Below are 27,193 nucleotides of genomic sequence, written 5' to 3' on the forward strand. Positions count from 1 at the left end.
TTGAGACTGTTAGGACATGTAAGCACACAAATTTCCAAATAGTACTGGGAAAGCAGCAGGTATTTTTTGTATGGAACTGCAATAAGTATGAATTAACCAGATGATGAGTTTGAATTAAGAGGAGTTTAAATACATTGGAAGTATGAAGGACCAACCAAAAAATGAATGAATGAATGAATTACCAGAGTTTGAATTATCACGAGTCTACTGTACGTGAATTTCTGAGTGCAAGTTGCCTTCACGGCACTGCTTCATGATAATGCAAGGAAAATGATTTAATGGCTGTACGCGAAGGTCTTTTCTTCCTCCTCTTCCCCTTCCCCCCACACACAGTTTGTAGTTGGAGGTGTGAGTTATAATGCAAGAGCAGGTTATAAGTGCCAAAATGTGGTATATCTAGTTAACCTTCCTGCTTTTTTATGCATTCTGTCTATCTGCTCTTGTTTTTAACACCGAGGCATATTTCAAACTGCTTAGCTGCTGTTCTGCTATTGTTCATTTTCCTCTTTCAGGTTACTCGCTATGTCAACCATGTCGCTATAGAACTATTTTGAAATCAATGTTTTTTTCACAACTCGAGACGGTTGATGATATTCGTTCTTACTTTCGATAGGCTAAATTTTTGTCCCCATTTCACACTTTCTTTTCTAATTCATGGGACACACAGGATTCCCACGAGCTCAGGATGCACCGGCTGGTTCTGAAAATTCCAGGCTACACCCAGCTTGACCCAGTGTCTGTGGAAAAAGTGGGTGTCTACTTCAAGTACGCGAGGCCAGTCGAGCGTCAGGTGAGTCTGCTTGCATGTCTGTCTTATTCATGTTTTCGCCTGTCTCTGCCAATTTGCTGCTGTAGGTGTTTTGCCATTGCCTGCATCAAAGATTCCATTGACATTTTTTTAAAGTATTATGTTTATCTAGGCTTGTGCAAATAGTGAATTTTTGGTTCGAAGCTAATTCGAAGCAAATAGTGATTTCGATCGAATAATTTCGAATCGAATTCGAATGGTATGCATGACATAAAAAAAAGGAAATATTTATCATGACAAAACTAACCTGCACAATATTTCTTTTAAATTGAAGCAGGGTCTCTATGCAAATGCCATTTATTTTTTCATTCAAGGGAAGTCAAAACAACCTTGAGTAGTATCTTCGGTAGGATGCGAGTGATAAACTGGGATATACTTAATGTTTTAAAATTTATTATACTAGGATTATATAAGCTGTCATAATAAGCTTAATAAAATGAAGAATTGATTTGAGGGTAACATGTTCCTTTAAAGGGGCCCTGCAACACTTTTTCAAGTAGCCATGGAGCCAGTAAACATGCTTGTTGCCTTAATTTACGGCAGCAGTTTCTAGAACCAGTCCAGTATGAGCAGAGTTCCAAAAATTGGCACACTCTGCAATTGCATTCTCTTTCTAGTCTTGACAAAATAGCTGGAAGCTAAACAGGGAGGAATGGCACAGCGAAAGAATTAAAATACTCCACACGCACCTTATGACCTTGAGCACCTCTTTTTTTTTCTTCGAATACGCGGCTTTTCAGTGCGATCGCACACGTACTCGTGGACAAGCGCACCATGCTCAAATCAGCCAATGCCTGTGACCAGAGCCATACATTTCTTCTAGGTTATGATAAGTGATTGTTGAGCTTGCAGTGTCACTTCCTGAGGGAAAAAAGCAGTTTTTAGCTTTGAAATTTTATTGTGAATTACAGGCCATGTACTGCGCTACAATATTTGCCTCGCGTGTTTTCGGTAGCCTCGACTACCGCTCGGCAGCATTTTCTGACCATGTTCAGTTATTGTTGCAAGGCCCCTTTAATTTGAAGGAAGGCTTCACGACAAAGCAAATGTTCTTTAAGTAAATGTTCTCACTGTTTAGCACTCCTACATTGCAGTAAAACCACCTTTACAAGCGGTGACCTGCGAATTATACATTTATTCGTTCATTGCAAATACTTGAAAATATCAATAATTTAAATTCAAATTGACATGAATTTGAATACTCAACTATTGGTTCAAATATTCGAAGCATTCGAATATTCGAAGCCTATGTTTATCCATTCAGAATAAATTCTTCGAGGAAACCTCAAAAGAAGTGTATTACATAAGAGGCAAAGACATCATGTGATGTTATATGCAATAGCAGTTGTTATATAGGGATGGGCAAATATTCCAGCTCTTCATTCAAATATTTGAATAGTTATCACGATATTCCAATTCGCACCAACATGACTTCAGATCATTTGAATTTTTGAAGTACTGGGATGGAACGAATATGTAGTTTAAGTACATATAACCCCTTGTAAATGTGGTTTCACAGCATTAAGTAAGCGCTATGTCAAAAAATGACCAATCCAGGGAAAATCTGCATTGCTGTGAAGTGCACTTTAAGGTTAAATGAAGATATATTGTGTACATAGTACTTAAAAAAATATTAACTAATATCTATTTCCAATTCTGAAAAATGTTGTGCAAGTTAGTAGGGTTATGACAAAAATGATTTTTTCTTATAATATGTTATATATCCTATTTAAGCTATTACTATTATATACTATGTAAACAAACACCATATTCATGGATTTTTCAAAAGCTTTCAATAAAGTGTCACATCAGAAACTGCTGTATAAATTAAACATAATTCCTAATTATCCGCAGCTGATATAATTGTATTTCGACTACCTTAGTGGACGTAGTCAATTGGTTACCTTTAAAAATCACAACTCTGCTAAACTTTCTGTTGGCTGGGGTGTTCCCCAAAGTTCGGTTCTAGGCCCTCTTTTCCTTTTGCTGTATATAAATGATATGGCAAATGACCTACCTGTTTAGATTAAATTATATGCCGATGACTGTATTCTATACTCCACAATCGATAGTCATTCCGATCAAATGTTACTAAATGATGCATTTCAGCAAGTTGTTGCCTCGCGTAGAGATAGTCATTTTGATCAAATGTTACTAAATGATGCATTTCAGCAAAAAATACTAGCTAAGTTTCAATTACTTGGCTAGCAATATTTTCCTCTCTGAGGTAACAGAATACAAGTACCTTGGCCTGCACATAACAAACACTCTAAAATGGAATCGACACATTGAAAAAGTGACCTGTAATGCCTACCGTTGATTGTTTTTTCTTATGATGGCACTCAAACTGTCAACACCTTCTGTTCGCTTGTTAGCATACAAAACAGTTATACTTCCAGTACTTAATTATGCCACAATTATTTGGGACCCGTTTACTCAAACTAACATAAAAAAAAACTTGAACGAGTGCAACGGATGGCAGTCCGCTTCATCTACAATAACTACTCCCGTACCTCTGCAACAGAACTCCCAAAGCAAGCCAATTTGCCCGCACTTACGAAACGCAATCGTGTTTCCCAATTAAAATTCTTATTTCAGCCTATAAATAAACATTATAATATTGATATTTTTGACATCATTACTTTTTCCTTTGGGTATGCGACAAGACAAAGGCATCACCTAACAATAACTCCATTCCGTGTAAAAAATAATTGTTTCAAATATTCTTTTTTCCGAGAACTGTGACTGAATGGAATAGCCTAACGCTCAAGTTGCTCAGCCTTCACTGTCTTCATTTGCTGTAAATATTTCTTAATTACTTTCCTATTTACAACACTATCTCGTTCAAATATGTACTTTTTTGTCATGTTTATGTAGTTGATGTTCTGTATGTGTGCTCTGTGTTTATCTGTATTGTATTTTTTTTTTTCAAGGTAATGTTTGCTACCGTTTGTTGTTTTGCTGCCTAAAATTTTTTTTTACCATGACGATGTATATCCACCTTGCTAAAATTGCCTATGGCGATTGCAGTATCTGTAAATAAAACTCTTCGATTTAAAATAATGGTCTAAGTCACTATATTTGCTTTGAATTCGCTTCAAACCTCGGACGTACTAATAATTTATTCATGCAGTTGTAACTATATCACAATGGTTATTGTAACTATAAAGTTCTTATCAACAATATGAAAACTCTGAACTTGACAAAGTAAATGTCTAAATTAAAGAGACTAACAACCAGTTTTTATGGTGGAGTTCTTTTTAATGGAACGCAAAGCTTACTGGTCAGACAGTCTAATCACAGAATTTCAAAGTGGAAATTGCTGCGAAACACTTGTAATCAGAGTTTTTCTATCTGCAGTGAATATGAAGTCGTATACACACATGCTGCAAACAGTGAGCGCACGGCAGTTTACGGTGCATGTGTGCACTCTGCACGCATGCGCCACAGCTTGAATTGGTTCACTGGAGGCCGCTACGGCGGCGCCACTTTTCACCACGCTACTCCTTTTACACCGTAAGCAGCACAGAATTGAGCGGTGCTGTGTAAGAATATGAATACTTTAATTTTGAGAACTGGCGCACATGACAGTATCATTCTACGCGACTACGTAAAGCAAAGTGATGAACTTCATATTTCATAATTCATCCTCTATTATCTCCCGCTAGGCTGCACCACATGACGGCTTTTTGTAACTTTTAGATACGATTTAAAAATGCAAATCCTACTCGCAAGGGGGAAATAATGCTGAAATCTTTTACTATATTTCACGGTCTTTCCATTTCTCCTTGCATCTGATCACACTTTCTGACCAGTTCTTGGTCTCTTCAATACACACTGAAGCAAAGTAGGACACCTTGGGTAAGAAAATAAGTCTATTTCACAGCAAAAACGAACTTACCATGGCAACACTTCAGGTACACCAGCAATTGGGAGTGAGCTTTTGAGACGTGTTTCTTTAATGCCAAAGCAATGCCTGATGGCACAACAATTCGTCTTTTTAAAGTGGAAAATTTATTGAACGACCTGGCATTAAGAATATAAGAATTTAAGTGGCAAAACCAGAAATAGCGAAGCCACTTAAGTATGCACTCACACCACAAAGAATTCTTCCTCTTGTTCTTTAAGCACTTTGATTATGATGTTAAAGCAGGCAAAACCCTATAAAGCATAGCCAATTAAGGGCACGCTTGTGCCATAGAGAAGACCTCTTCCTCTTGTTCTTCAAGTTCCTTGATCATGATACTAAATGCCGAGCAATTTAGGGGCCTGGGTCGTCTGCTGTCATCACTTGAATTGTTTTCAAGTAAATTGTTTTTATAAAGCAGAGCTGATGGCAGATATACAGGAATTAGACATGCTAAAACGGGCATTTCTTGCAACAATCTTATTGAAGTGTACACAGCACTCTCCGTGAAGCGATTAAAGGGGCCTCACTACACTTTTGCATGGAGCATGGTCAGAAAATGCTACCGTCGGTAGTCGAGGCTCCTGAGAACATGCGAGACAAACATTATAGCGCAGTATGCAACGTGGAATTTCTAATTTATTACCAGTCAGCTTAAAATCTTTGTTTTACCTCGACAAATGGTGCACCAAATCCAACTGACCGTGCTTCAAGTGCAACGTCTACAGCCGCCACGGGAGGCTGCCACATGCGCACGCACTTGCTCGTGATCACACTGAGAGGAAGCCCCATGTTTAAAGAAGAAAAAAAAAAGGAATGAAAGCTCTTGAGGTCATGATGCATGTTGATGAATGGGCGTAGTTTCCTGCCCCCTTGTCCTCCCCTCCTGCGTAGCTTTCAGCACGCTCACTCGTACGAAAGGAGAAAGAAAGCACGTAAAGCGTGTGACGAATTTCTGTAACTCTGCTAGTACTTCGCAGATTGTAAACATTTTTACAATCTGTTTGTTTCGTTTCATTGTAGTTATCATGGTATGAAAGATATGGCCGGAAGTAAAAAGAGCAACTCACTGTGAAAGTGTAATTTGGTACTTTTGAAGAACACCTAGGGCAAAAATCTTGCACTGTGACATGTCACTAGTGGCGTCATGCTATTCAGACGGCATTGACTTTGATAAATATATGAATAATGAGCCAAGAAAACTGAAATTGAAGTGTCATTTTCTTGTCTCTTAGAGTCATAGTAAGGAAACCTTGTACATTGACCTTAACAATTCTTATTCCACTAACTTTGTCATTTGCCTTTTTGATGGATAATGGCTGGTGCTTATGAAGAAAGTAATAATTTGGTTTCATTTATTCATTCTTAGTTATATACATGTGCACACCATGTTGAGATAGAGTATTTTTTCTACTGTAGAATCTTGCTTGTTGCTCATGTCAAGTACATAATCCAGCATGCTCATCACAAATACAAAAGTGCATAAACAAAGTGTTTCCTAGCTATAGAATGATATTTTCACGGATCATCCAGTGCGACTTGCATGACCTTTTTCCGTATAAAGATTCATTAGTGAGATTGTTCGCATCGCAGTTAGTGAACTTTGCAAATGCTAATTTCCATTCTTCATAAAGAGATGTAAAAGCTTGCCTTTTTTTGGATTAGCTCAACCTTGGATTGAGACCTTTTGGCAGACACAACGTCACATGCAGAGAAAATGTGGCTGCAAGCTATCGGAGAAGCTCTTATAGAATGCAATCTGGGACGCATTTTACAGTATGATGTAATGTGCAATACGTAAAAGCATCTTTCTCTCTCTCTCTCTCTTTTTTTTTTTTTAATGTTCGTTTCAAACAGCACCGTGCTTCGGGTACAACGCGTGTGCTGTTCAACGTGAGCCTTGATGGCAATGCCCGGAAGCTGATCACCGTGCAGTCGGCCTTGGTGATCAAAAACAAGGTGGAGGTAGCTGTGGATCTGAAGCTAGAAACTGTTGGAGGTAAGTGACAACACTGTTACGGTACTACACCCAGCATGCTCCTGCAGTAGAGTCCCGTTATAGCAGTATTTTTGTTTATTGAGCTTGACCACATGTCCTTCCTGACACCTATACAGACCAATTGGTGGGCATGTCTAGTATAAATATAACTCAAATCTTGATGTAAGGAAGCCAGATATAACGAAATATTGGTTATAAAGAAGTAAATAAAAAAATAGTCTTGCAAACCTGCTTATAACGAACCTCCATATAATGAATACCTTGATATAACAAAGTTTTTATATTCCTCGCCGTTGCTCTATAGAAGCACATGTTTTTGTGACCTCTATGTAACAAAGTAACACCTTGATATATCAAATTTTCCTCACTAACAATCTAGGAATTTCGCACCGCATTTTGGCATGAGCATGCATTTTCTGTAGCTGCCCCGCCGCCGATGAAGCGCGAAACGGCGACAGCGCGCAGGGGCATCAGGCGAGAGCGAGCGCTCGTGAGGCGGGCAGGCGGGGGCCTGCACCCTACGAGTCGGCGTTGCTGCCGTTCTCGCCGCCGCATGCGCGGGTGTGCTCCCCCCCTCCCCTCCAAACAAAAAAAAAAACCTACTTTTACGCATTGGCAATGTCACTTTTATTAGTTAGCGTCACATATGTGGGGCCATGCTGCATATGGTGGGCTCTTTACCGAATAGTTTCCCGCGGAATCCGTGTCTGTGGCGATCCATGTCGTTCGCTTTTCGTTTTCGACATCGTGGGCGCGTGCACAGTTTCACTGCACACGTATGGTGTGGCCCCCGACAACGTTCAGCTTTGCTGTTTTTTTTATTGCGATAGCAATTGTATGGACAGCCTGGCGTGGTTTTTTTGCCGCCGCCGCCATTCACTGTATATGTATACGTATCTATTATATGGAAACTCAAGAAAGAAAATAAAATGGCCCCGTATCTGCATGTTAGATGATAGTCTTGCGTGTGGAGAGAGTGAACAAAACGTTTATTTCATGTTCTGCACTAGAAAATCGGTGAATTGTATTCTGGAAGCGCTGCGTTAGAGAGTCTCGATCCGTGCAGCGAAGGTGAACGAGCATCGAGGCACGTTATCGAGACGAGCGTTATCTGGCACTTATCTTCGTAAACGAAGGGAGGTGTGCGCGCCGGCGGAGAAAGATGCACGCCTGTCTTGGATGATATGGTGTAAAATGCAAAGCGACGGGTGGTGTCACCACTGTGTCGTCTTACCAAAATGTTGGAAACACTTGCCTTTTTGAGCATTGCGTTGCACTGCTAGCGCAGGGTGATAAACGCTACAGTCCTTGGAATTACTTGTGTGTGCCTTCTCTAGTAAAAAGGCACACATACAAAACATTGAGGTGTTGTTGTCGTTATAGGGGGATCGTTATAGTGGACAAACAGACAAATGTACAGACAGGCAGGCAGACCAAAATTTTGGCGTCGAAGGTTCCTGAAACGACTATCGTCTATAAAAAACTCCCTGCGCTCGGCACCGAGCTCGTAACGATACGTCGATGCGCGCTTATCTCCCACACGTATTTTACGCCCCGGAGGGGGGGGGGGAGATAAATGCTTGCGCGCGTGCACTTATTCTTCGGTGGGGAGAATCGAGCGCCTTCAACTTTGACCGGAACGATTGTGTTTAGTTGCCGGGCGCACGAAGATCAAGATCATTTCTCTCGCTGGACAGGCGCCGTTTGTGAAAAGAGTGCGCTTTTCAGGTAACAACTGGGACACGTGTTAGTTTGCGCTCATATCTGTACCTGTTATTACGTTTCGTACCTCGTTTTTTTTTTTGTTTAACCAGCACGTTAAGTGTCTACAGTAAAGGTTAGTAGTTCACTCTCGTCTTGTGTATGTTGTTTTTGTGCGTCATTTGTGCGTGAGCAGCACGCTGCACGTTTCGATCTGCTTGCTCAGCATTACATTCCAAGTTGTTGCTATTGCATTCATTGCTTCGCCCTTGTGGCAAAACTGTCACTTTTCTTAATTTCTGACAACCGTGTTCTCACCACCGAGGGGATATCAGATTAGGCGCTGGTGGAAACTGTCCGAGACCACAGTGACGACAAACCTTTGGAGGTCGACTCGTCACGCGCCTCCCGTCTTGCGCCGCGCAGCGAGTTCATAGGCTGGTAGCTTTCGCTATTAGCTAATTAGTTCTGGCAACACGACGGCGCGTTGAATTCAATGCAATGAACGCGATAGCGAAAAATTGTAATGTTATGAAAAGTAAGGCTGGCAGCCAACTCTTTTGGACTCGATATCGCGGAACTTCTACAAAACGCTGGTGTGAGCAAATGCGGCGGCTCCTGGGAGTAGTGCTCGTTTCACACAGCCCCTTCGTGTTGAAACCGCACAGATACTCGCCAAGATAGCAAGCATGCCAGCGACCGCGACCGCCCTTAGAAATCAAGTTCGTTATTACTACTCGAGGGATCCTCCCACCCCCCCTCCTCGGGTTGTTTCATGTTCGTTCAAGACGGGTGCTTTACTTTCTGTTTAAGCATTCGACGGCTGTTCCAACACACGGGAGATGTTATCCTATGCACTTTCCAGGCAATAGGGATGGGCCGACTCATTTGATCTCTGCTTCAGCAGCGCTCGCGCGCTTTTACCTGCTCGTGAAAGTTACGATGTGCGGAGGTATGTTATCAATTTGGACTTGTTACGGAACATAGCAGCGATGGCAAAAACCTGCCAAGGTGTCCATATGATTCCTATCACAATAATAATACAGTTTTTTACTGTAAATTAAGTGTTTTGGGTTGGCTCTGCCTTCACCTCCCCTTTTGTCTAATTTGCGAGTTTATTTTCTGAATTTTCATACCGAACCTGCATATAACGAAATCCTCTTTATAAAGAATTTTCCCGAGACTTCATCAACTTCGTTATATCCAGGTTTATCTGTATAGTGATGGGGAACAAAGCTTTACAATGAATTTGTGGATATAAAGAAAATATTTTCTGTGTATAAAGAAATATCGAATATAAAGTGCCATTTCATGGCAGTGGACTGCAATGAAATGGCACTTTGGAGGAGTTGGTACATTTTGATCATGTGTAGAGTACAGCGCACATGGGAATGACTGACAAAAAAGAAGAAGCAAACAGAACTAACGCTGTAAAGTTCAGTCTGTGAAGTTGTTTATGAAGATATGTCTATAAATTGCGATAGACGCTACTTCAGAACTACGAACCCTTGTACCTCTGCCACAGTGCGGCCGTACCAGATCTGCCTGCAGCCCAAGTGCACCACCGCAGTTCCCTTGCCGTATGTGTTTGCGGACATGTGGGTGCGGCCGATCATCTCCCTGATTGCCTACTCGGCCCTGGAGTGGCAACACGTCGCTGCCAAGGAGCAGGGAGGTAGCTACTCCATCACATGCTGCCCGATACGCAATGATGCTGCCGTCTTCAGGTGCGCACAAAACTCTGAAACCCGCCTGCAATGTTCACCGTAGCACTGTTCATATGGCCAAATTGTCATTTCTGGCAGAAGCAAAGTTATTTCTAAAAAGTTCGATGGTTTAACCTAATTAGACAACCTTTCAGTTAATGTGACTTTTTTGCTGTTGGAAGCATGAGTATGCAACCGATTTGCAGTTGTCCCTGCCCCAGATGTGTTTACACCATTCGGTCATCATGTAGAAAGAGTTCTCACATGAACAAGTGCTGAGTAGGTGACCTATTTTTGGTAATGCTGTATTCACTCACGTAATGAACACACTCACATAATAAGCGTGCCCCCAACTTCAGTTGTCAAAATCTGGATTTTTTCACCTCACGTAATAAACGCACCCCCTACATTCATCCACTGCAGTCAGGCTAACCGACACATGGTGCCTCTCAGCCCGTTCGATCTCTTCTGTTTTTTATTATTGTGCCAACTAGCCCTCGACCACCTCGGCTTGCTTCCTCCCCCCTTTTGGCCTCTGATGCGTGCCGTGTTGTTTTTCTTTCTATCTGTGCACGGCACGTCTTCAGTCTTCTTCATTTATCTATGCACCACAGGGGGGGTTCATGAACTGTGCGAGTGTACAGACATCGCAGCTGATGAGCACACAGCTAGCGAAGGTCACGAAACTGCCCGCGCCAACCAGCGGTCGCTTCCTGCAAATTCGAAACTTTAAGGCCCACCCACATGTTCGAACGACAACAGGATTTGCTGTCGCCGGGGATGTCACGAAGGGCCATTCGTCACCATTGTGTCGCAGGTTTCTGGAAAACCAGAAAAAAATTGCTTGTCTCCCAGAAAAGGCTGTGACTATTTCTGCAACATGGTAGCACCCCCGATTCTAGCTTCGATTGCAATTTGCTCTTTGTGCTTGTTGTCCGCACATACTTCAAGGAACGCCAGATACAGGCTACCGTTTCTACAGTAACTTCTTATGTGGACTGCGAGCCAGTGGCTATATTTTGTCGTTAATCTTGTTATCTACGGCTTGTTTTGATGCTTCGGTGGTAGCTTGCTGCAATGTTAATTACTTCCTACAATGTCAACCGCGGCATCACGGTCGTCGTGTGAGGTTGCCGCGAAGCTGGAAAAGTGCGTCGTAGCGCACACTTTTGGGCGTCCCTCGAGATCACAGCAGATACCACTGTTGTGGTTAAACGATTGCAAGAAAAGATAGCCTACACGCTTTTATGGCATGCGTGGGCAGCGCAGGGACAGCTTGCAGAAGACAGCGCCATCAACCACTGAAGATGAGTGAAGTGAAACAAAGAAAGTGTTTCCAAACAGTGTACGTGTAAGCCACTTGCGAAAGGCTAAGCGACCTAACTTTTTTTTTTTTTTTTTGCATTGCCACATTTTTTTGTTCATCCCGAAAAAGTTTACAGAAAATTTGCCCCGCATAATAAACACACCCCCAACTTTGCTGTGGGTTTTCAAGAAAAAAAAATGTGTTCATTATGCGAGTAAATATAGTATTTCATTATTCCTACATTCTCGTGCAATGAAAACTCCAGCCGTCTTCACATTGGCTATTGTCATCACTAGAACAACTTTAGTTAGGTTTCTCGGCTTGTATTTCTTCAGTGCTGTGATGTGAGAATGTTTGTTAACCATTAGAAGGCACCATATTCTCCTTCTTGGGACTTATAAGTCATCGCTGCACTTGTTAAACACACACGAGTTTGTTTTCGCTGTAAAACACGTAGAGAGAAAATACTATCACTGTCTTTCAGTGCTTACATTATGAAAAATATGGACTAATTTGTTCTAGTGTTTAGCGAAAAAGTGCCTTCTAATGAAATTCGATGCTGCTAGGTTTTTAATCAGTGGTCGAGAAAAATAAGTTCCAGGAAAGTTCCGTTACAAGAAAGGCACTAGTGCACTCAAGCGCACTGGGTACGTGTGCTTTTTGACATGTAACTATAACCGTTATTTTCACATGTCAAAGGGGGCCAACAAACAACTTAAAACCATTAAACCTATTTGCAGAACCCCTGCGAGAGAGAAAGTGGACGTGTGGCCTCTACCATTCACTTGAATATACTTTATGATCATTGTATTAGTCATCCTGTTACCCTAAGGGCATTGGTAGGTTACACTGGTGGGTATACATTATGGTGACCCCGCTACTAACTGCAGCGGACGATCACCGCGGGTTCACGCTTATTGAGCCACAGGGCCGCTACTCCGTTTACTCGCGTGTAGCGCACCGCTCCGCGCGCGCTCAACTAATAAGGCGTTTAGCGCGGTGCGGCAAATAGACAGTGTTCTAAGCAAAAATACACAACACTTTATTGCCTCTGGCGGCACCCCGAACAAACAGTACAACGTCCGCTCCCGGGACGCGGGTAGCAAAGGCACCCGCACGTGGACGTTCACAATAAGGGGAAAACCGCGAGCACGTCACAGCTGGCAATGGCGAGCTTTGACACGCCGGTCAGGAAAAGGTCCCTCGCGGCTATGCTGCGCACTCTCACGATGGCCAATGGGCCTGGTCGCGAGTGTTAGGGCAAACCTCGTACGCGTAGGCCTACGGCAAGTGCGGCTCGTTGTGGTACGACCACTTCAAGCACTAGGCACTGCTGTGGGCTTAGCGTACGCTACCGAAGATAGTACTCGAGTAAACACGCCTGCCGAGGTGCCCAAGGCCACCCCAGGCAGGCTACAGTCCGGCGATTCCCAAAGGGGACGCGGGCAAAGAAAAACACGTGCTTACCCGGCGCCGACCACGGAAAAAAGAGCGCTCCCTCGGCGCGCGCGTACCGCGTGCCGTGCTTGCGCGTGGCGCCATCTATCGCCACACGTCTTTATCAGAGCAGGAAAAGCAAAAGGTTGTGGCCGTGCGGCGGAATGCCCGCGAAATGGTCGCGGGCGCGCCTCAGATCTCCACAACATTAAGGGACCTTGGGTAGCAGAAATTAGTACAGTATTTTATATAAACCATATTGTTAACTTAGTGGGTAAAGTGCCATGATGCTTATTTAAAAAAACATATGTTTGATTCTCGACCATGGTGGCTGTATGCTAATGGGGGTTAAATACATAAACATCCATATGCTACTTCGATTCATGTGCATGATAGGGAACACTTGGTGGCCAAAACTGATCGGGAATCTCCCCACTGTAGCATGCCTCACATTGGAGTTTTTGTGCAATGTAATTTCAGTAGGTACTTCTTTCTATCTATGAGCTGAATTGGGATGTTAAGCCCCATAATTTTATTTGATTTTGGCTGTGTACAGCCAATCATGATACGCTGAAGTTATCTCTGTGAGCAAATGAATATTTGAAAATGTTAAATGTTCATAAGTTGAATTGGGATGTTAAGTCCCATAATTTGATTTGCTTTTAGCTGTGTAGTACAGCCATTCATGATACGCTGAAGTTATCTCTGTGAGCAAATCAATATTTGAGAATGTTAAAATTATTATTCGAAATATTGTAATGGCTGACCCTGCTATGTTAAATGTAAAGTTATTTCATGAAATGTAAAGTTGGTAGGAAAGATTCATCGTACACATTCGTGTGTTTGGCTAAGTGCACAGGCCTCAAGCAGTCTTTTCTTGAAACAAGTCTTTCATGTATTGCTTCAAGGTCTGTCGTCTATGTCACTAGGTTGTAGGTTGTTTTTTTAGATTAGCATCACACTGAAAGGTTGATGAAGACTGGAAAAAATGCTGCTTGTGGTGATATAGCAAATAAATAAGCCGCTTCATTTCTCTGTGATGTGAAAAGCCTTGCTATATGACCTTGTTAATTTTCTTTTTTTTCTGGCTGTTTTTTTTTCATCATCTCTCTATGCTCTTTTTCTCTCACTGTGTCATTTTCCTTTCTTGTGTGCATCTGAACCTTTTGTTTTGTAATATCACGCTTCAACTTTGTGTCTTTCTTTCTTCATTTCGCAGGTTCTCAGTGGATGTCAAGCGTGAAAAGTACCCTGACAGGGACACCGTGTCCAGTAGTGTGCCGGGGCACACGATCAGTCTTCTTCCTCCCATCCGAATATACAACCTGCTTCCCTGTGAGCTGAGCTATGCGGTAAACGAGAGCCAGTGCAGGGGCATCATTTCTGCACAGAAAAACCAGGCTCTTCACGAGGTACGACTAGCATCACAAGAAGTCTCACTGGAACCCGTTGTCCCAAAGATGTGTGCTCGCGTTTAGCACATCAGAAAATATAGTAATGACCTTTGGCGTTTCACACTCAAAAACCACAATATGATTATGAAAGAGGCTGTAGTGGAGGGTTAGGGATATTTTGGGCACCTCAGGTTCTTTAGGATGAACCTAAACCTGAGAACAAAGTCTGCTAGTATATTGCCTCAATCGAAATGTGGATGCCGTGGCCAGGATTTAATACTGTGGCCACTGGGTCAGCATTCAAGCTCCATAACCATCAGGCCACTGCGGCAGGTTCGCTTCGGAAATTGGAGTGTTGCACCGTGTAGTACTACTACATTCACTCTTAAATTTAGACCTGGACTAATGTTTGGATGCCTATTGCATTCTGCCACTAATTGCAAGGTTGCAGGTTGCATACCTTGCCTCAGCGACCTCATCTCAAAGGGCTTGAAAGTCTAGAGTGACATTCACTCAAAGTAACTGACGAATTTGAAATCGCTAATTTGAAACCCTTCAAAAAACAGTCTTGTTCATAGCTCCAATGTAGCTTTATTGACAATAAGCACCATCTATCGATCGAAACGGCCCATATTTCACTTTCAACTTGGGTGTCTGAAAAAAATCGGTGGTGTTTGGATGCTGTCGTGGGCTGTGCCTTCTAGTAGTAGAACCTCTCCGATGTGTTAGGCAGGTGAAGAAAACGAATAGTGTGTGAAAACCCTGGTTATCGGTGATATCAGTGGTCTAATGAAGTTGAATTTTTGCTGTTTGCTTTTTCTTTTTGCTGACTAACTGTAGTAACTTGTGGGCTGTAGTCTTCTGTTTTAGAATATAATATTGCTCATTCAATTGGGTGCTCTAATCACGACATTTCAATAAGGGTAGAATAAAAAAAATATGTTCATGTACCATTTCTTTTCACGTTTACTTCTGCTGTTAGATTCAATCATTAGCCTTTCACTATAGGAATACCTGTGGCGTAGTACTTGTAGCTCAGAGATGTTACAAAACATCATGTCTTGATGGATCAATGTGTGTAGTATGCATTGTAAAGAAACCTTTTCATGATGTTTTGAAATGACCTATGCGATGTCTTCTCGAAGGTCTTGCCCAAAATTTCATTTTGTTCTGCTACACACAGTTGAGATTGAGCAATCGAAAATGCATTGCTTTTTTCCACAGGTGAACACCGATCAATATGTTATCGTTGGCTTCTCGCTGGAGAACTTCCGTCAGTGCACCAGCCTGGTCATTCCGCCCGGCTCGAGCAGCTTCTCCACGAGGCTGGAGACTCACGACACCGAGGGACGGCTACTCGTGCTGCACGCTCGTGTCAGCGTCCTCCGTGCCAGAGCGCTCAAGGTTGCTGTTCTACATTTCCTGTGTCGTTGACAGAGCACTTAAGCGAGTTCCAAGTGTTGCAATAAAGCGTTAAACTAAAGTGCTGCACCCTAAGCGTCAGTCACACATTGTTGCTTCGGGAGAAGAACGGCTATTCGGACTAGTTTCCATTGGAGCTGTTAATGTGGTCATCATTTGGATCAGGCACCTGTAGGATGACAAATTCAATTCAAATCCTTTGGCAAAGTAAAATTTAAAAATCACAACAAACGTTTGATCCTGTAGAAATGTATGTGTGCCGGCCGGCACATTCAGTCATCATTGATTTTACCCAAGATTGATATAACTGGAGTCGTTATTATTTCAAGTGTTTTGCTTATGTGTTGGGATAATTTAATTGCCAGTGGTCAGCAAATTCAGCATCGCATGTCACCTGTTTTTTTATATTGGGGGAGTTCTCTTTTGCTCGTCTGCTTACTGGCAGTCATATTTTTGCGCTGTTTTCTCACTGTGTCATTTTCCTTTCTCGTGTTCGTCTGAAACTGCAGGTGTATGTGTCTGTGCCTTACTGGATCATCAACCGCTCTGGCTTGCCGCTCATCTTCAAGCAAGAAGGAACCAACTCGGAATCTGCTGGCCAGTGTCCAGAGCACGAGCAGGCACGAAGCATGGTGCCCCTGCTGTTTTCCTTTTCCGACACAGAAGCATCTATGATGTACGTGTGCGTTAACGCCTTTCATGCCATAGATGAGCAGGGTTTGTCCTCCTTTCATTTGTCATCAATCGGCCCACCACGCTGATGTTCCCTTTTAGCATTGCTTTAGAAGATCGAAAATTTCAATACTTGTAAGAATGCAGCTTGGTGAAACCTTCAAGATAATTTTAGACTCTAGGAGGACTGAAAGGTGGGTGGGTTGGAACCTGTCTATCATCGGGTAGTGTACAAACGGACAAGACAGAAAGGAAGAAGACTGGACAAGCTCTGTCCTATCCAGCTCTTCGCCTTTCTTCTTCCCTTGTGTTGTCGATTTTTGAGCTACCCAACGATGAATTCATTTTAGAGAGCTGTGTGCGTAAACTTGCATCATGTAATTGGCATTGCCTGACCAAGTTACTTCCACGTTTTGTCACATGAGTATTGCATTTAGCTAAGAAACTTGAAGGTGTCTCCTTTAACTCATACATAGTGACATTAGTATAAACATAGAACAGAATCGAAGCGGGCTAAATAGACTGATAAAGATGCGAAACCCCCTCTGTTTAGCTTTCTGCAGCTGCATTGCGTGTAAACTTTTCAGTTGGCAGACTTTGCATCTTCCAGTCCTTTTACTTTTACTGTGTAGTCTCAATTTGAGTGCTGTTTTAGCAGATTATGTTCTCTATAAATTATTTTAACATGAAAGAAGCAAATGTACGGTGAAAGTGTTCCAGACTTGGATCTTTCTTGATTTGATCGGTTTCTTGTGCAGGTGCAGCATGAGGGTGGGAACCGAGCTTCACCCACGCAGCTTCCCCCAGTGGTGTACGTGCTTCTCCCTCGAGAAGGGCATCAAGGTGCGACGTCTCATGGTGTCTCCAAACGATGCCCGGCCTGACTGGTGGGTTCGATTGCCTTCCCTTTTTAATTTGAAAGGAATTAGAAAGTTTCTTGTGAGGGGAAAGCCTCGAAAAAAACATGATCGAGTTGTCTGTCTGTCTGTCTGTCTGTCTGTCTACCGTACCAGTGCCACCTAACGTAAAGAACGAAAAAAAAAAGGAGAAATCAACTAATGTGAACAAAACTTAACAGCAGTATGAAATAAATGAAAAATAAAGAAAAAATCTAGGGAAAAGCTTTATGGAAGTTTCCACACCACTGTACACAGCCTGTTGCACAGGAGTCGTAAGCATAACTATTATGTCATTGAAGCTTGTGTTGGCAGCGTGAATAAAGTGCCCTAAAAAATTTCCCGCATGCAAGCTAGTGTGTTGAGATGTTTTCTCTTGCATTTTTTTTTTCTGAATGCATAGGTTACACTAGCTCAATGCTGCATTTTGATCTTCACCGATGAGAAAACCCCTAAATTTTTTTAAAGCTGCAGGCATTCTGCATAGCATATGGTACCCATGCATATCATTTTGATTTTTCTCGCTGCTGTTATGGCCTGTTAGTGCAAATATCTTTTTACCTGTGCTGCTCATAACTGGCGCTGCACATGGTCATTGCCAAGGGAATCAATAGAACTTCATGAATGGGTACAAGCCTGTACAAAGAAAATCGGGTCCTAAAGCCTTTGAAAGCAACAACACTGTTGTGACGCTATGCTGTGTCTCATTGTTTCAGGGTGTACACAATTGGAGTGGAGATTCGACAAGGGCGTGGCAACTACATGTGCACCAACTATGTCGTGCTCTCGCCAAGATTCCAGATTGACAATCAGAGCAGCTCTGTTGTTCAGATTGCCCAGAGGTTCGCCATCAAGGAATTGGTGAGCGATGCCGGATAAAATTGTGCTCATGTCATGAAAATGAAGTGTCTTGTTGTATATTTGAAAGCTGTCGTTTTGGAGCTATACGCTCCTCCTAAACCTCAACAGCGGCTTGTTGTTGTTGTTTCATCGCTATTAAAATTTTTTAGGTTGCATTCATTAAAGGGGCCTCGAAACACCTTTTCTAGTAACCATGCAATGGATTCGCTAGAAGAGCTTATTGTCTTACAAATTCAACGCCGCTAAAATTTTTAGAATTTGTCTAGTATGAGCGAAGTTACAAAGAATTGTCGCACGCTGCTATCGCATTCTCTTTTCTATCGTCCTCGCAAAAGCGCTGGAGGCGAAACAGCGAGGGATGGCAGGGGCAGAGAAAATACGTCACGTGCGCCTCGTGACTTTGAGCACCCTTTCTCTTTTTTCTTCGAATGCACAACTTTTTCCGCGTGATCGCATGCGCACGCGTGGGCAAGTCTCGGCCTCTTGGGGCGATCCCTGTAATGACCAAGCGTGCCATGTTCAGATCAGTCAGCGGCTGATAGATGGCCTTTTACGCACGATTTTAAGCATCTTCCGTCATTTCTCGACAGAAGAGAAAGAAATGTTAGGCTAACTTTGATAATTGTGAATTCCAGGCCACGTGCTGCGCCATAATATTTGGCTCGCGTGTTCTCGGGAGCCTCTACTACTGATCGGCAGCATTTTCTGACCATGCTCAAGAAGTGTTGTAAGGCCCCTTTTAGTTATAGCTCTTGTGTAAGCTTTTAAGGCGCTGTATGCATCTAAGAGCCACAGAACCGATGTAACAAAAATATGACAGCGGAGTCTGTCGATAGTGTCCTTTTAGGGTCGATAATTGCGCCGAAGTGGTAGATAAAGAAGGGATAGGGGATGGAAAAGACTTTCGTCCATCTACTTTTTGTATCACTCCAGCAGTCATCCTTATGCAGTTGTCGCACCAACTAGACCAGCAATTCACCTTTCCAAACTCGAAGGTAGTCTCATTCACGCGGCCATTGGGTGCATCATCGTATCACTGCCATAGTAAAGAAATTGGCCTGTTAGACTTGAACTGTTTGGATACATGGATACACATTCCTTTTATAATTAAACTTTTCAGAGTCAATGGCTTCATTTTTCTTTTTACTGAACCTTAAATCAGCTAGGCTCGATATATATTAGTTCGATTTAATATACTGTAAAAGCTTGGGAATGCATATCATGAGACGGAAAAAATTGTCCAAATTAACTAAATTCTGAACTATAAAAAATTCCAAGAAGATGATAACCAAATATCTATGAAATCAACATCCTTTAATTTTCGGAGTGAATATGTATTAGTATGCTGCACTTATTTGGTACAAAAACAGCTTAAGAAGGGCAATTTTCTTCAACTTCAGAATTTCGACTTCTTTAACAATGCTACTGCGATGCAAAACCTCCCACATCTTCGTTAGCCCAAAACAACTCTGCACCTGGCTCTACCTTATTACTTATCACCTTGACCACTGTCGCCGTGTGCATGAGAAAATACTTTTTTTTTTGCCAGAAAACAAAAGAATTTCGCTGCAACCGCTAAAGGCTTGGTCACCGTGGACACAATAGTGGATGGCGACCACGCCGTTTGAATGCCTGGGGCCAACGGGATGTCACATGCAGTGATGAATGCAAATTGACGTGAAGTGCTCAGGCTCTTTTGTTGTTACCGTATGAATCATATTGATTGCGATGGAAATGTGAACTGCACCGTCCCTTTCTGTTTTTCCGCGAATGTCGTTCCTGCTTTTTGGTGCCGTGCATGTGCAGCGTTTCGAGATCAGTGCGCTTCCGCCATTGTGCGAACGAACCGGGTTTTCGTGAAATATAATGGAACCAACAAGAGCTAGATGGCATTAAACACCATAAATGCAGGCTGAGACCGAAGTACCTGCTTCTGATCATCTGATTTTTACATTAATGAGGGTCAAATTAATGAGCTTTTACTATGCATGAACGTGGCATGTCGGCATTGTGCACAAGTTAGCTGTGCTTTGTGTTTCTTCATTATGTGTGCCAGCCTTTCAGATGCACCTTGCCTTCCAGCATCAGCACAGGCACCACATCTCCTTGGCGAAACCAAAGTCCAGCCTGCCATTCCACTGGCCTCGGGTGGACCTCGACAACCTGCTGTGTGTGCGGCTTGTGGACATGCCCAGCTGCATCTGGTCTGGTGGCTTCAAGATTGACGAGCTCAACTCCTTTCACATCCACATGAGGCAGGTCTCCTTCAGGACACGGAGGGCTTTGAAAAAGATCCTGATTATAGTGGGGTGCCATTTTTTGTCATGTCCACTTTTTTTTATGTAAGCTGCTTCTACTCCATGCTTTCTTTAGTGCGAAAATTTTTTGAAAATAGGGACAAAAAGAATGCGACGCGAAAAAGCGTTTACTGAAAACTCGTGCAGAAAAGTGTGTCTGTGTGTCGTTTATCGCCCTTTACGAAAGAATAGTGCTGTGTGTGTGCTGTGTGTGTGTGTGTGCAGCTTGTAATAGGTACGGGTGAAATGTGCTGGTGCAAGTTTTCAGTTAGCGTTTGTGTATGTCGAATTCTTTCTGTCTCTTGTTTCAGTAGCTTTTTCTACTAAAAAATAAATTGTGAATTACCACCTAGCCAGAACACATTGATGTTTTTATTCAAGGTCATGGGAATAAATGCAGAGCGTAATGAATGATTTGTTAAGTCTTTGTGCAAGAATCCCGGTTAGCCAAAATTAATGGGAGAAATTGAGCAGGCCATGGAATCCAGAATGTTTTGATCCATCATGCAAGGATGCCGAGTGTATATGAATGCCCAAGTCAACAGTAAGGCCAGTCCTGCAAAGCACACTGACAAGTATACTGTTAGTCTGCGAGCAACACCGTCTTAAAGCCAAAAGCAGCCAATACGTCCTCTTTTTCTCGAGTTTCCTCACTGTCACTTGTGCCGTAGTCGTGTGTGTGCTGCAGGGAAGTCAGATTCCAAGAGTTGTTATCTATGCAGTGCCAGCTATGCAGTGAAAACATAGGAAAGGTTTACCAGTGCAAATAGACGTAACAATTAAGAAACACATACACACGCAGCACTGTGTGTATGTATGTTTGTTCTTAAAGTGTTTCGTCTTTTTGCACTGGTAAATCTATTGAAAGCATGAAAGTCAAGCAGCAGTTTCAAAACATAGGAAGATGTGCTTGTAGTAGTGTTCTTGCATATTTTACAAAACCTATCATACATCAAGGCAACATTAATCAGAATGGCACTTTCGTTCCAAGCTTTTTAGGGCAAGTATTGCATAACTGGTGGTTTAATAACAATGTCTGCTAACGGATCTGATAGACAAATTAGTTACTATGACAACAACAATGAACAAGTCGCTTTCACACAGGCTTGAGTCCTCTGGTACTTGAGTTTAGAGTGCTAAAATGAAAAAAATGATCATGTTGTTTTTCTTTGGAATGTGGTTTCAAGCATATACGTAGTAGGAATGCAGCCCCTCCAAGCTGATAATCGCACATTTTGTGCAGGAATCATTTGCAGGCGGATACCCTTTCGTTTTGCATGTTTAATGGTGCCATTTGATGCCAGTTTAGAGTTGATGTGTTTTGACATATTTCAGAGATGATCTGGGCAGGTCACACTTTCTTCGAGTGGAGGTGATCATGAAAGGCGCAACATTCTTCATCATCTTCATGGACTGTGCCAAGATCCCACCACCACTGCGTGTTGACAATCAGTCGGAAGTTCCTATCACTTTCCACCAGACGCATGTTGGCAACGAACTGCTCAGGGCCACCGTCAAGGCGCACACTTCGGGTACGGGTTGCTTGCATGCTCCACTTGATTTGCTGGAACCATCTTAAGGCATTCGACGAAGAGTGTGTGGCACTATCCTGTCGAAAGATAGCGAGTAACAAAAGTGTTCTTGCTAAGAAAGAGACGAGCGAGCAGTGTTCCCGTTAAGCGATTTCTGGCCACAACGGTTGTATTATGACGGAGTAAAAATGCAGAAATATATGTGGGTACCTGTATTCAGATGCGTGCTAAGGAACTCTGGGTGGTAAAATAATTAGTGAAATGCCTGACATTATATTGCCTTTCATAGTTGCAGTGTTGCTTTGAGATGTTCAATTCCACAGACAAGTTACATTTGAATGATCTAAATTAGATGTTGTGGATCTGAGAAATACAACATACAGTAGAGCATCCTGCTCGGCTTTAGTGAAGATTTATGCTAAAGTATATCTAAGGAAGAATAACGTAGGAGTATTAAGGAAAAATATCCAGAAAGGGCATTGGATCTAAGCAATATTGAAAGTAATTGAGTTTTGCTTTAAAAGTTAACAAAGTAATTTTATAGCAATTTACTTTAAAACCACACTTTTTTCTGTGTATGTGTAACTTGCAAAAAAAAAGAATTAGTTTGATATATCGATTAATTCGATATATAACTTATAATGAAATTACTGCATTTGCAGCATGTATTTCAGTGCTCAAGGTTGGTTTGCGACACTGCCTCATGACAAGTGAAGAAGATGCCTTCATGGCAACATGCGGCTTTTTAAATATTTTATCTTTTTCCACGGTTCGTAGTGGGCTATGGGGGGTAACATGTAAAGGCAGGTAATACGTGGTAAAGTGCATTATCAATGCATGTAAAGGCTGGTAATACGTGGTAAAGTGCAGTATCAATGTAAACAATGCCTCAAAGTCTTGATACTAAGTCACGTGTCATTAGGCGCCAAAAGCATACAGTCTGGCTTGACCTTAATGTCGGCTTTGTTTTTCGATATCTTACTCAACAAGCGTCTCGGGATGCTCAGGTACAACTGAATTGATTGTCGCAAGCTTTGAAGAGAAGTTCAGCTTCTCTTTCACGGTGTCTATCAAGTGAACTAAACTAGTGGAGAAGTGAACTGCGAGAGAAGGACGACAGGCTAGAAGCGCGGCAGTGATGAATCATGTTGGTTGAAAGCCCGTGTTGGCAAACAGTAGTTCCTATGCTCTCCATGCAGTGTTATCAAATTGCTTTCTCTTAAATGCATTCAGGACTGTCCTCATCTGAGAAAAAAAAAAGCCAAAAATTTGTGAGGGAAAGAGAACTTCTTGAGGTGTTTCGTGCAGCCCAATGTTCGAAATATCTACTGTTTTTGTTCAATGCCGCCTTAAATTTTCCTCTGCATTGACATCAAAGCGTTGCTGTAATCTAAAATAGTTCTATGTAAAGGATAATTTGACTTAATTGAGTGCGGTATAGTCGACTTTGGCTGTACATTATTAGATGACGCTTTCTTAATCTGAACGGCTCTTGTAGTTCCTTATGCCTGGGACGAGCCCACACTGCCTCCGCATATCACAGTCACGGCGCCAGGAGGGATGACCGAGACGTACGACATGACCATTTTCCGAGCTGGCAAGAAGCTCTACTATGAGAACTTCTTCTACATTGCTTTCTCTGGGACATTCTTGGAGTGAGTGCATTGGTAATTTCTCAGGATGTGCATTTGATGCATCGTTAGCTGCGTGTCTTTGTGCCGTCGTGCTTCATTCTAGTCTTGTGTTTCCGAACGTGACCAGGCTCGTCAAGCTCTGCTGACTTTTATGAACGAAAGAGACGTAGCCACATGTTTATAGATTTTTTTTTGTATGTTTACTTAAGCTTGTCTTTGTCTTCGTCATTTTTTTTCTTTACTTCCCTATCTTCTTTCCTCTTTCTCTTCTCCTATCTTCCTCTTCTCTGTCTTTTTCCTCCTCCCAAAAGAGTGAGCAGGCGTTGTGCCTCTTCAGGTGGCAGTAGCCAGCTTGCTCTCTCTCTCTCTTTCTTCTGTGTCTTTTGTGTATCAGTGTATGCAAATCAAATAATAATAATAATAATAATAATAATAATAATAATAATAATAATAATAATAATAATAATAATTTCTTTTCTGGGCAAAGTGCATGACTGTCACAAGCACTGCTCAATGAAACTTGGTCTGCTAATGCTAAGATTATAAAAAACGTCACCGCACGAATCTGTTGTAGGTTCCTGCGCAAAAGTTGAGTGTGTGGGGGGCAGCAGAACTGCGATCTTTCATGCCATACTTACTCTTTCCAGACCAAGGGCCATGGTGAAAGTTCAGCCAGGTTCTAAAGATGTCAAGTGTCAAGAACTGGTACTTGATGTTCCTCAAGGGACTCGTGTCGTCATTAACAAGAAGGTAGGAGCCAAGCTTGAGACTTGAATTTTGCTTCTCCAATTCCTGCCCTCTATAGAGTTTCCTGTATATTCGCTAGAGGGAACTCTGGCATCAGTGTCTATGGGAGGTGCAACGCACGGCGCTTCGGTGAACATAGAAATGGTGGCGAGCATGGGAACTCTGGCACTGTGATCGCTGAACGATCGCAGTGCCAGAGTCCCCTCTAATTAATTTTAGGAAATGGTATGCTGCCCACGCATCAGATGTGATGTCATTTCTTCTGTGAAGGGGCCTCAGTGTCATTGATTACTGTATTTACTCGCATAATCCTCACACTTTTTTCGGCGTAAAACCGATGCAAAGTTGGGGGGTGCGGGAATTACGTGGGAGAAACGTTCCACGAAAACGTACAAAGCGAAAAAAGAAAACGAAGTGGCCGCAAATCGGGATTCTCACACCAGCAGCAACTAACAGCAAGCTTTGAGAAGTAATAGTTAAAATTTACCTCAACAATAAAGGCAGATGTTCAACACAAGGCAAGATTTATTTGAGACACAAAAAGTGCAAGCAAATAGTCGAAAATTAAAATAGCATACGCAAAGCAGTAGCGGTAGGGCGTTGTGGTAGTGTTCGTCACTCAACCGGAGCCTTCAAAAGGTAAGCGTAGGATGTCAGTATTGGGCTGATGGCTATTTAACAGAATCATCCGTAGTTTCCTTCTTTAGAAATAAAGTTTATCATTAATCCCAGTCCTAGGCACACGGCAGGCCCAATGCATTTTGGTGGCTTTCAGCTGCCGTCACCAGCAGCGAACACAAAACTTGTCGACTCCAAAGGGTCTCCCGGCGGCCCTGTTGCCATTGTTTAGTGCATGATCAATCACTTTCAACTTGAAAGCAACCGTGTAGCTTCAGTATCGCCCTATAACGTGACAAGATTACCGATACAACATACAAAACACGCCGTAACGCGCACTTGACACTTTGGCTTGGCTTGGATTGGATTGGATTGAATCTCCGTGCAATAATAGTACACTTGATCAACGCCTCCTCTAGGATAGATGCCTGAGGAATGGCTCGCGCTTCCAGCGGAGTTGGCCTGCCTTCAGTTTTAAACAAGCTCCGCACGGTGGCGCTCGCGACCGACACTATTATCACGGCGAAGGGCGGTGCCAGCTAAACGTTTTTCATCTGCGGCCCATAGGGGCGCGTCAGTCGAGAGTTGTTCGAGACCTGCAACTGTGCATCACTGTTTCAGAGGCTATGCAAAGTGTTGCGTTGTTGCACCGTCCGCCACAGGTGACGCTAGTGACCGAGAACATTTTAAAATGAAGGAGGGAAAGGGTGTGGCAGCTGTTTTTCTGCTCATGCGGCAGGCATCTTCCTAGAGGAGGCGTTGGCTTGATGCTTAAGAGATGGCGCCAGATGGCGAGCGTTATCATCATTAACGGCTGGAACAAGCAGATGATGTTATTGCGGCAATTTTCGGGGGGGGGGGGGGTGCGATAATTACTCGAGGGAAAAAAATCGTATTTTTGTTGGGCGATGTGAGGGTGCAAGAATTGTGCAAGTGCGAGGATTACGCGAGTAAATATGGTAGTAAAGGTTGTTTTCTAGCTGTGATATGCATTATAAAATTTCAAAGTGCTGAATCATTATTCACGTTAGACTTGTTTTTTTTGTTTTTTTGTTTTTGTGACTGTTTTGTGGTTTGTCTCTATTTGTGTGGACATCCTGTGTACCATGTTGGGCACGCATCGGATATGCACTTGGCAAAAGCTGGGCCTTAAAATAATGGAGTGATGTGGAGGCCAGTGAGCCAAGTCAACATATTGTAGAGACCAGTATGAGAAGGAACACATATGTTGAATTTGGTGCTATCTTGTTTTTATGATATTGAGACAGTACATAGTGGTAGGTTTTCAATACAAACAAGTAAGAACTACGAAGTGCCAAGATGTGAAAGCCTAGTACCTGCTGTTTAGGTTGAATGATTAATTAGTACTAGCCCTAAGAAAGTGTGTTTATTTGCCTAGTTTTGTTCTATTGTTATTCAGTGGATGTAGGGAACGTCCCATGTAAATCGTACGTGTTTATCAACTTGTGATGTTCCCAAAAAAAATTTATTTATCTATTTTACATTCTCTACACAGGGACCACTCTAGCAGCTTTTGAGTATCATTTGACTTAATGGTTATGCTCTGTGCAAGGCACCATGTACTGCTCTGTAATCTCCTAATTTCTCTTTGTTATTGCAGTGCACTAAAATTCATTATTTAAATTATTTTTGCAGGAACTGGGAAAGCGTTCGCAGCTATGGCGGATGACCTCAACAGGGATGCTGCAGCACGAGGGCTCTAGCACGCCGCGTGAACCACGGCCTAGTGCTGAACCTGGCCGCATGCTGGTCCTCGACATTGCTGGACTGGGACCCGAACCCAAGAAGTACACCGAGCTCATGTTGCGCAAGCCTGACAGCCGACGTCGCCTGACGCAAACATGGCAGTTTAGTAGCGACGGTCGCCTTTGCTGTCAGCTGCCGGGCATGTATGTGCAGCCACGTGATGGATTTCATGGCTTGAGAAGAGGTCAGTGTGCATGCTAAGTCTGTTGCACATTCGGCACTTTGTCTTATGACGGTGTCTTTATAGTTTTTGAATAGGGTTCATTCCTTTGCTTTAACATTGTAGAATTAAAGATTCCAAGATGCTGTGCTTGGGGGTGTAAAAAGCATGAGGATGATGATGGCATCCCACCGCTGCCACCTGTTGGAAAGGGCTCGAGGTAGATGTTAGGTACGGCGGGTTTTTTTAGTGTAGCTGGCTCCCCGTCGTCGTCCGCATAGCCGATCTTCGCCAGTGAGGAGACGCGTTCGTAAGAGAGATAGAACGAA

At 42.7% G+C, this 27,193-nt stretch overlaps 1 protein-coding gene across 3 annotated transcripts in view; it reads left to right on the plus strand.

Moving 5' to 3' along the window:
- LOC119159782 (intermembrane lipid transfer protein VPS13D-like) overlaps positions 1–27,193 on the plus strand; it is a 134,662-nt gene that overhangs the window by 85,777 nt on the left and 21,692 nt on the right. For all 3 annotated transcript variants that reach the window (XM_075890045.1, XM_075890046.1, XM_075890047.1), the window contains exons 56-68: positions 668–790; positions 6,573–6,714; positions 9,941–10,142; positions 14,084–14,276; positions 15,483–15,662; positions 16,190–16,356; positions 17,111–17,239; positions 17,965–18,109; positions 20,192–20,364; positions 21,742–21,938; positions 23,437–23,593; positions 24,220–24,322; positions 26,594–26,888. In XM_075890045.1, coding sequence (XP_075746160.1) covers positions 668–790; positions 6,573–6,714; positions 9,941–10,142; positions 14,084–14,276; positions 15,483–15,662; positions 16,190–16,356; positions 17,111–17,239; positions 17,965–18,109; positions 20,192–20,364; positions 21,742–21,938; positions 23,437–23,593; positions 24,220–24,322; positions 26,594–26,888 — 2,206 coding nt within the window. The remainder of the gene's footprint in view (positions 1–667; positions 791–6,572; positions 6,715–9,940; positions 10,143–14,083; positions 14,277–15,482; positions 15,663–16,189; positions 16,357–17,110; positions 17,240–17,964; positions 18,110–20,191; positions 20,365–21,741; positions 21,939–23,436; positions 23,594–24,219; positions 24,323–26,593; positions 26,889–27,193) is intronic.

The sequence above is a fragment of the Rhipicephalus microplus genome, chromosome 3 (genome assembly GCF_043290135.1).
Source record: "Rhipicephalus microplus isolate Deutch F79 chromosome 3, USDA_Rmic, whole genome shotgun sequence".
NCBI classification, from domain to species: domain Eukaryota; kingdom Metazoa; phylum Arthropoda; class Arachnida; order Ixodida; family Ixodidae; genus Rhipicephalus; species Rhipicephalus microplus.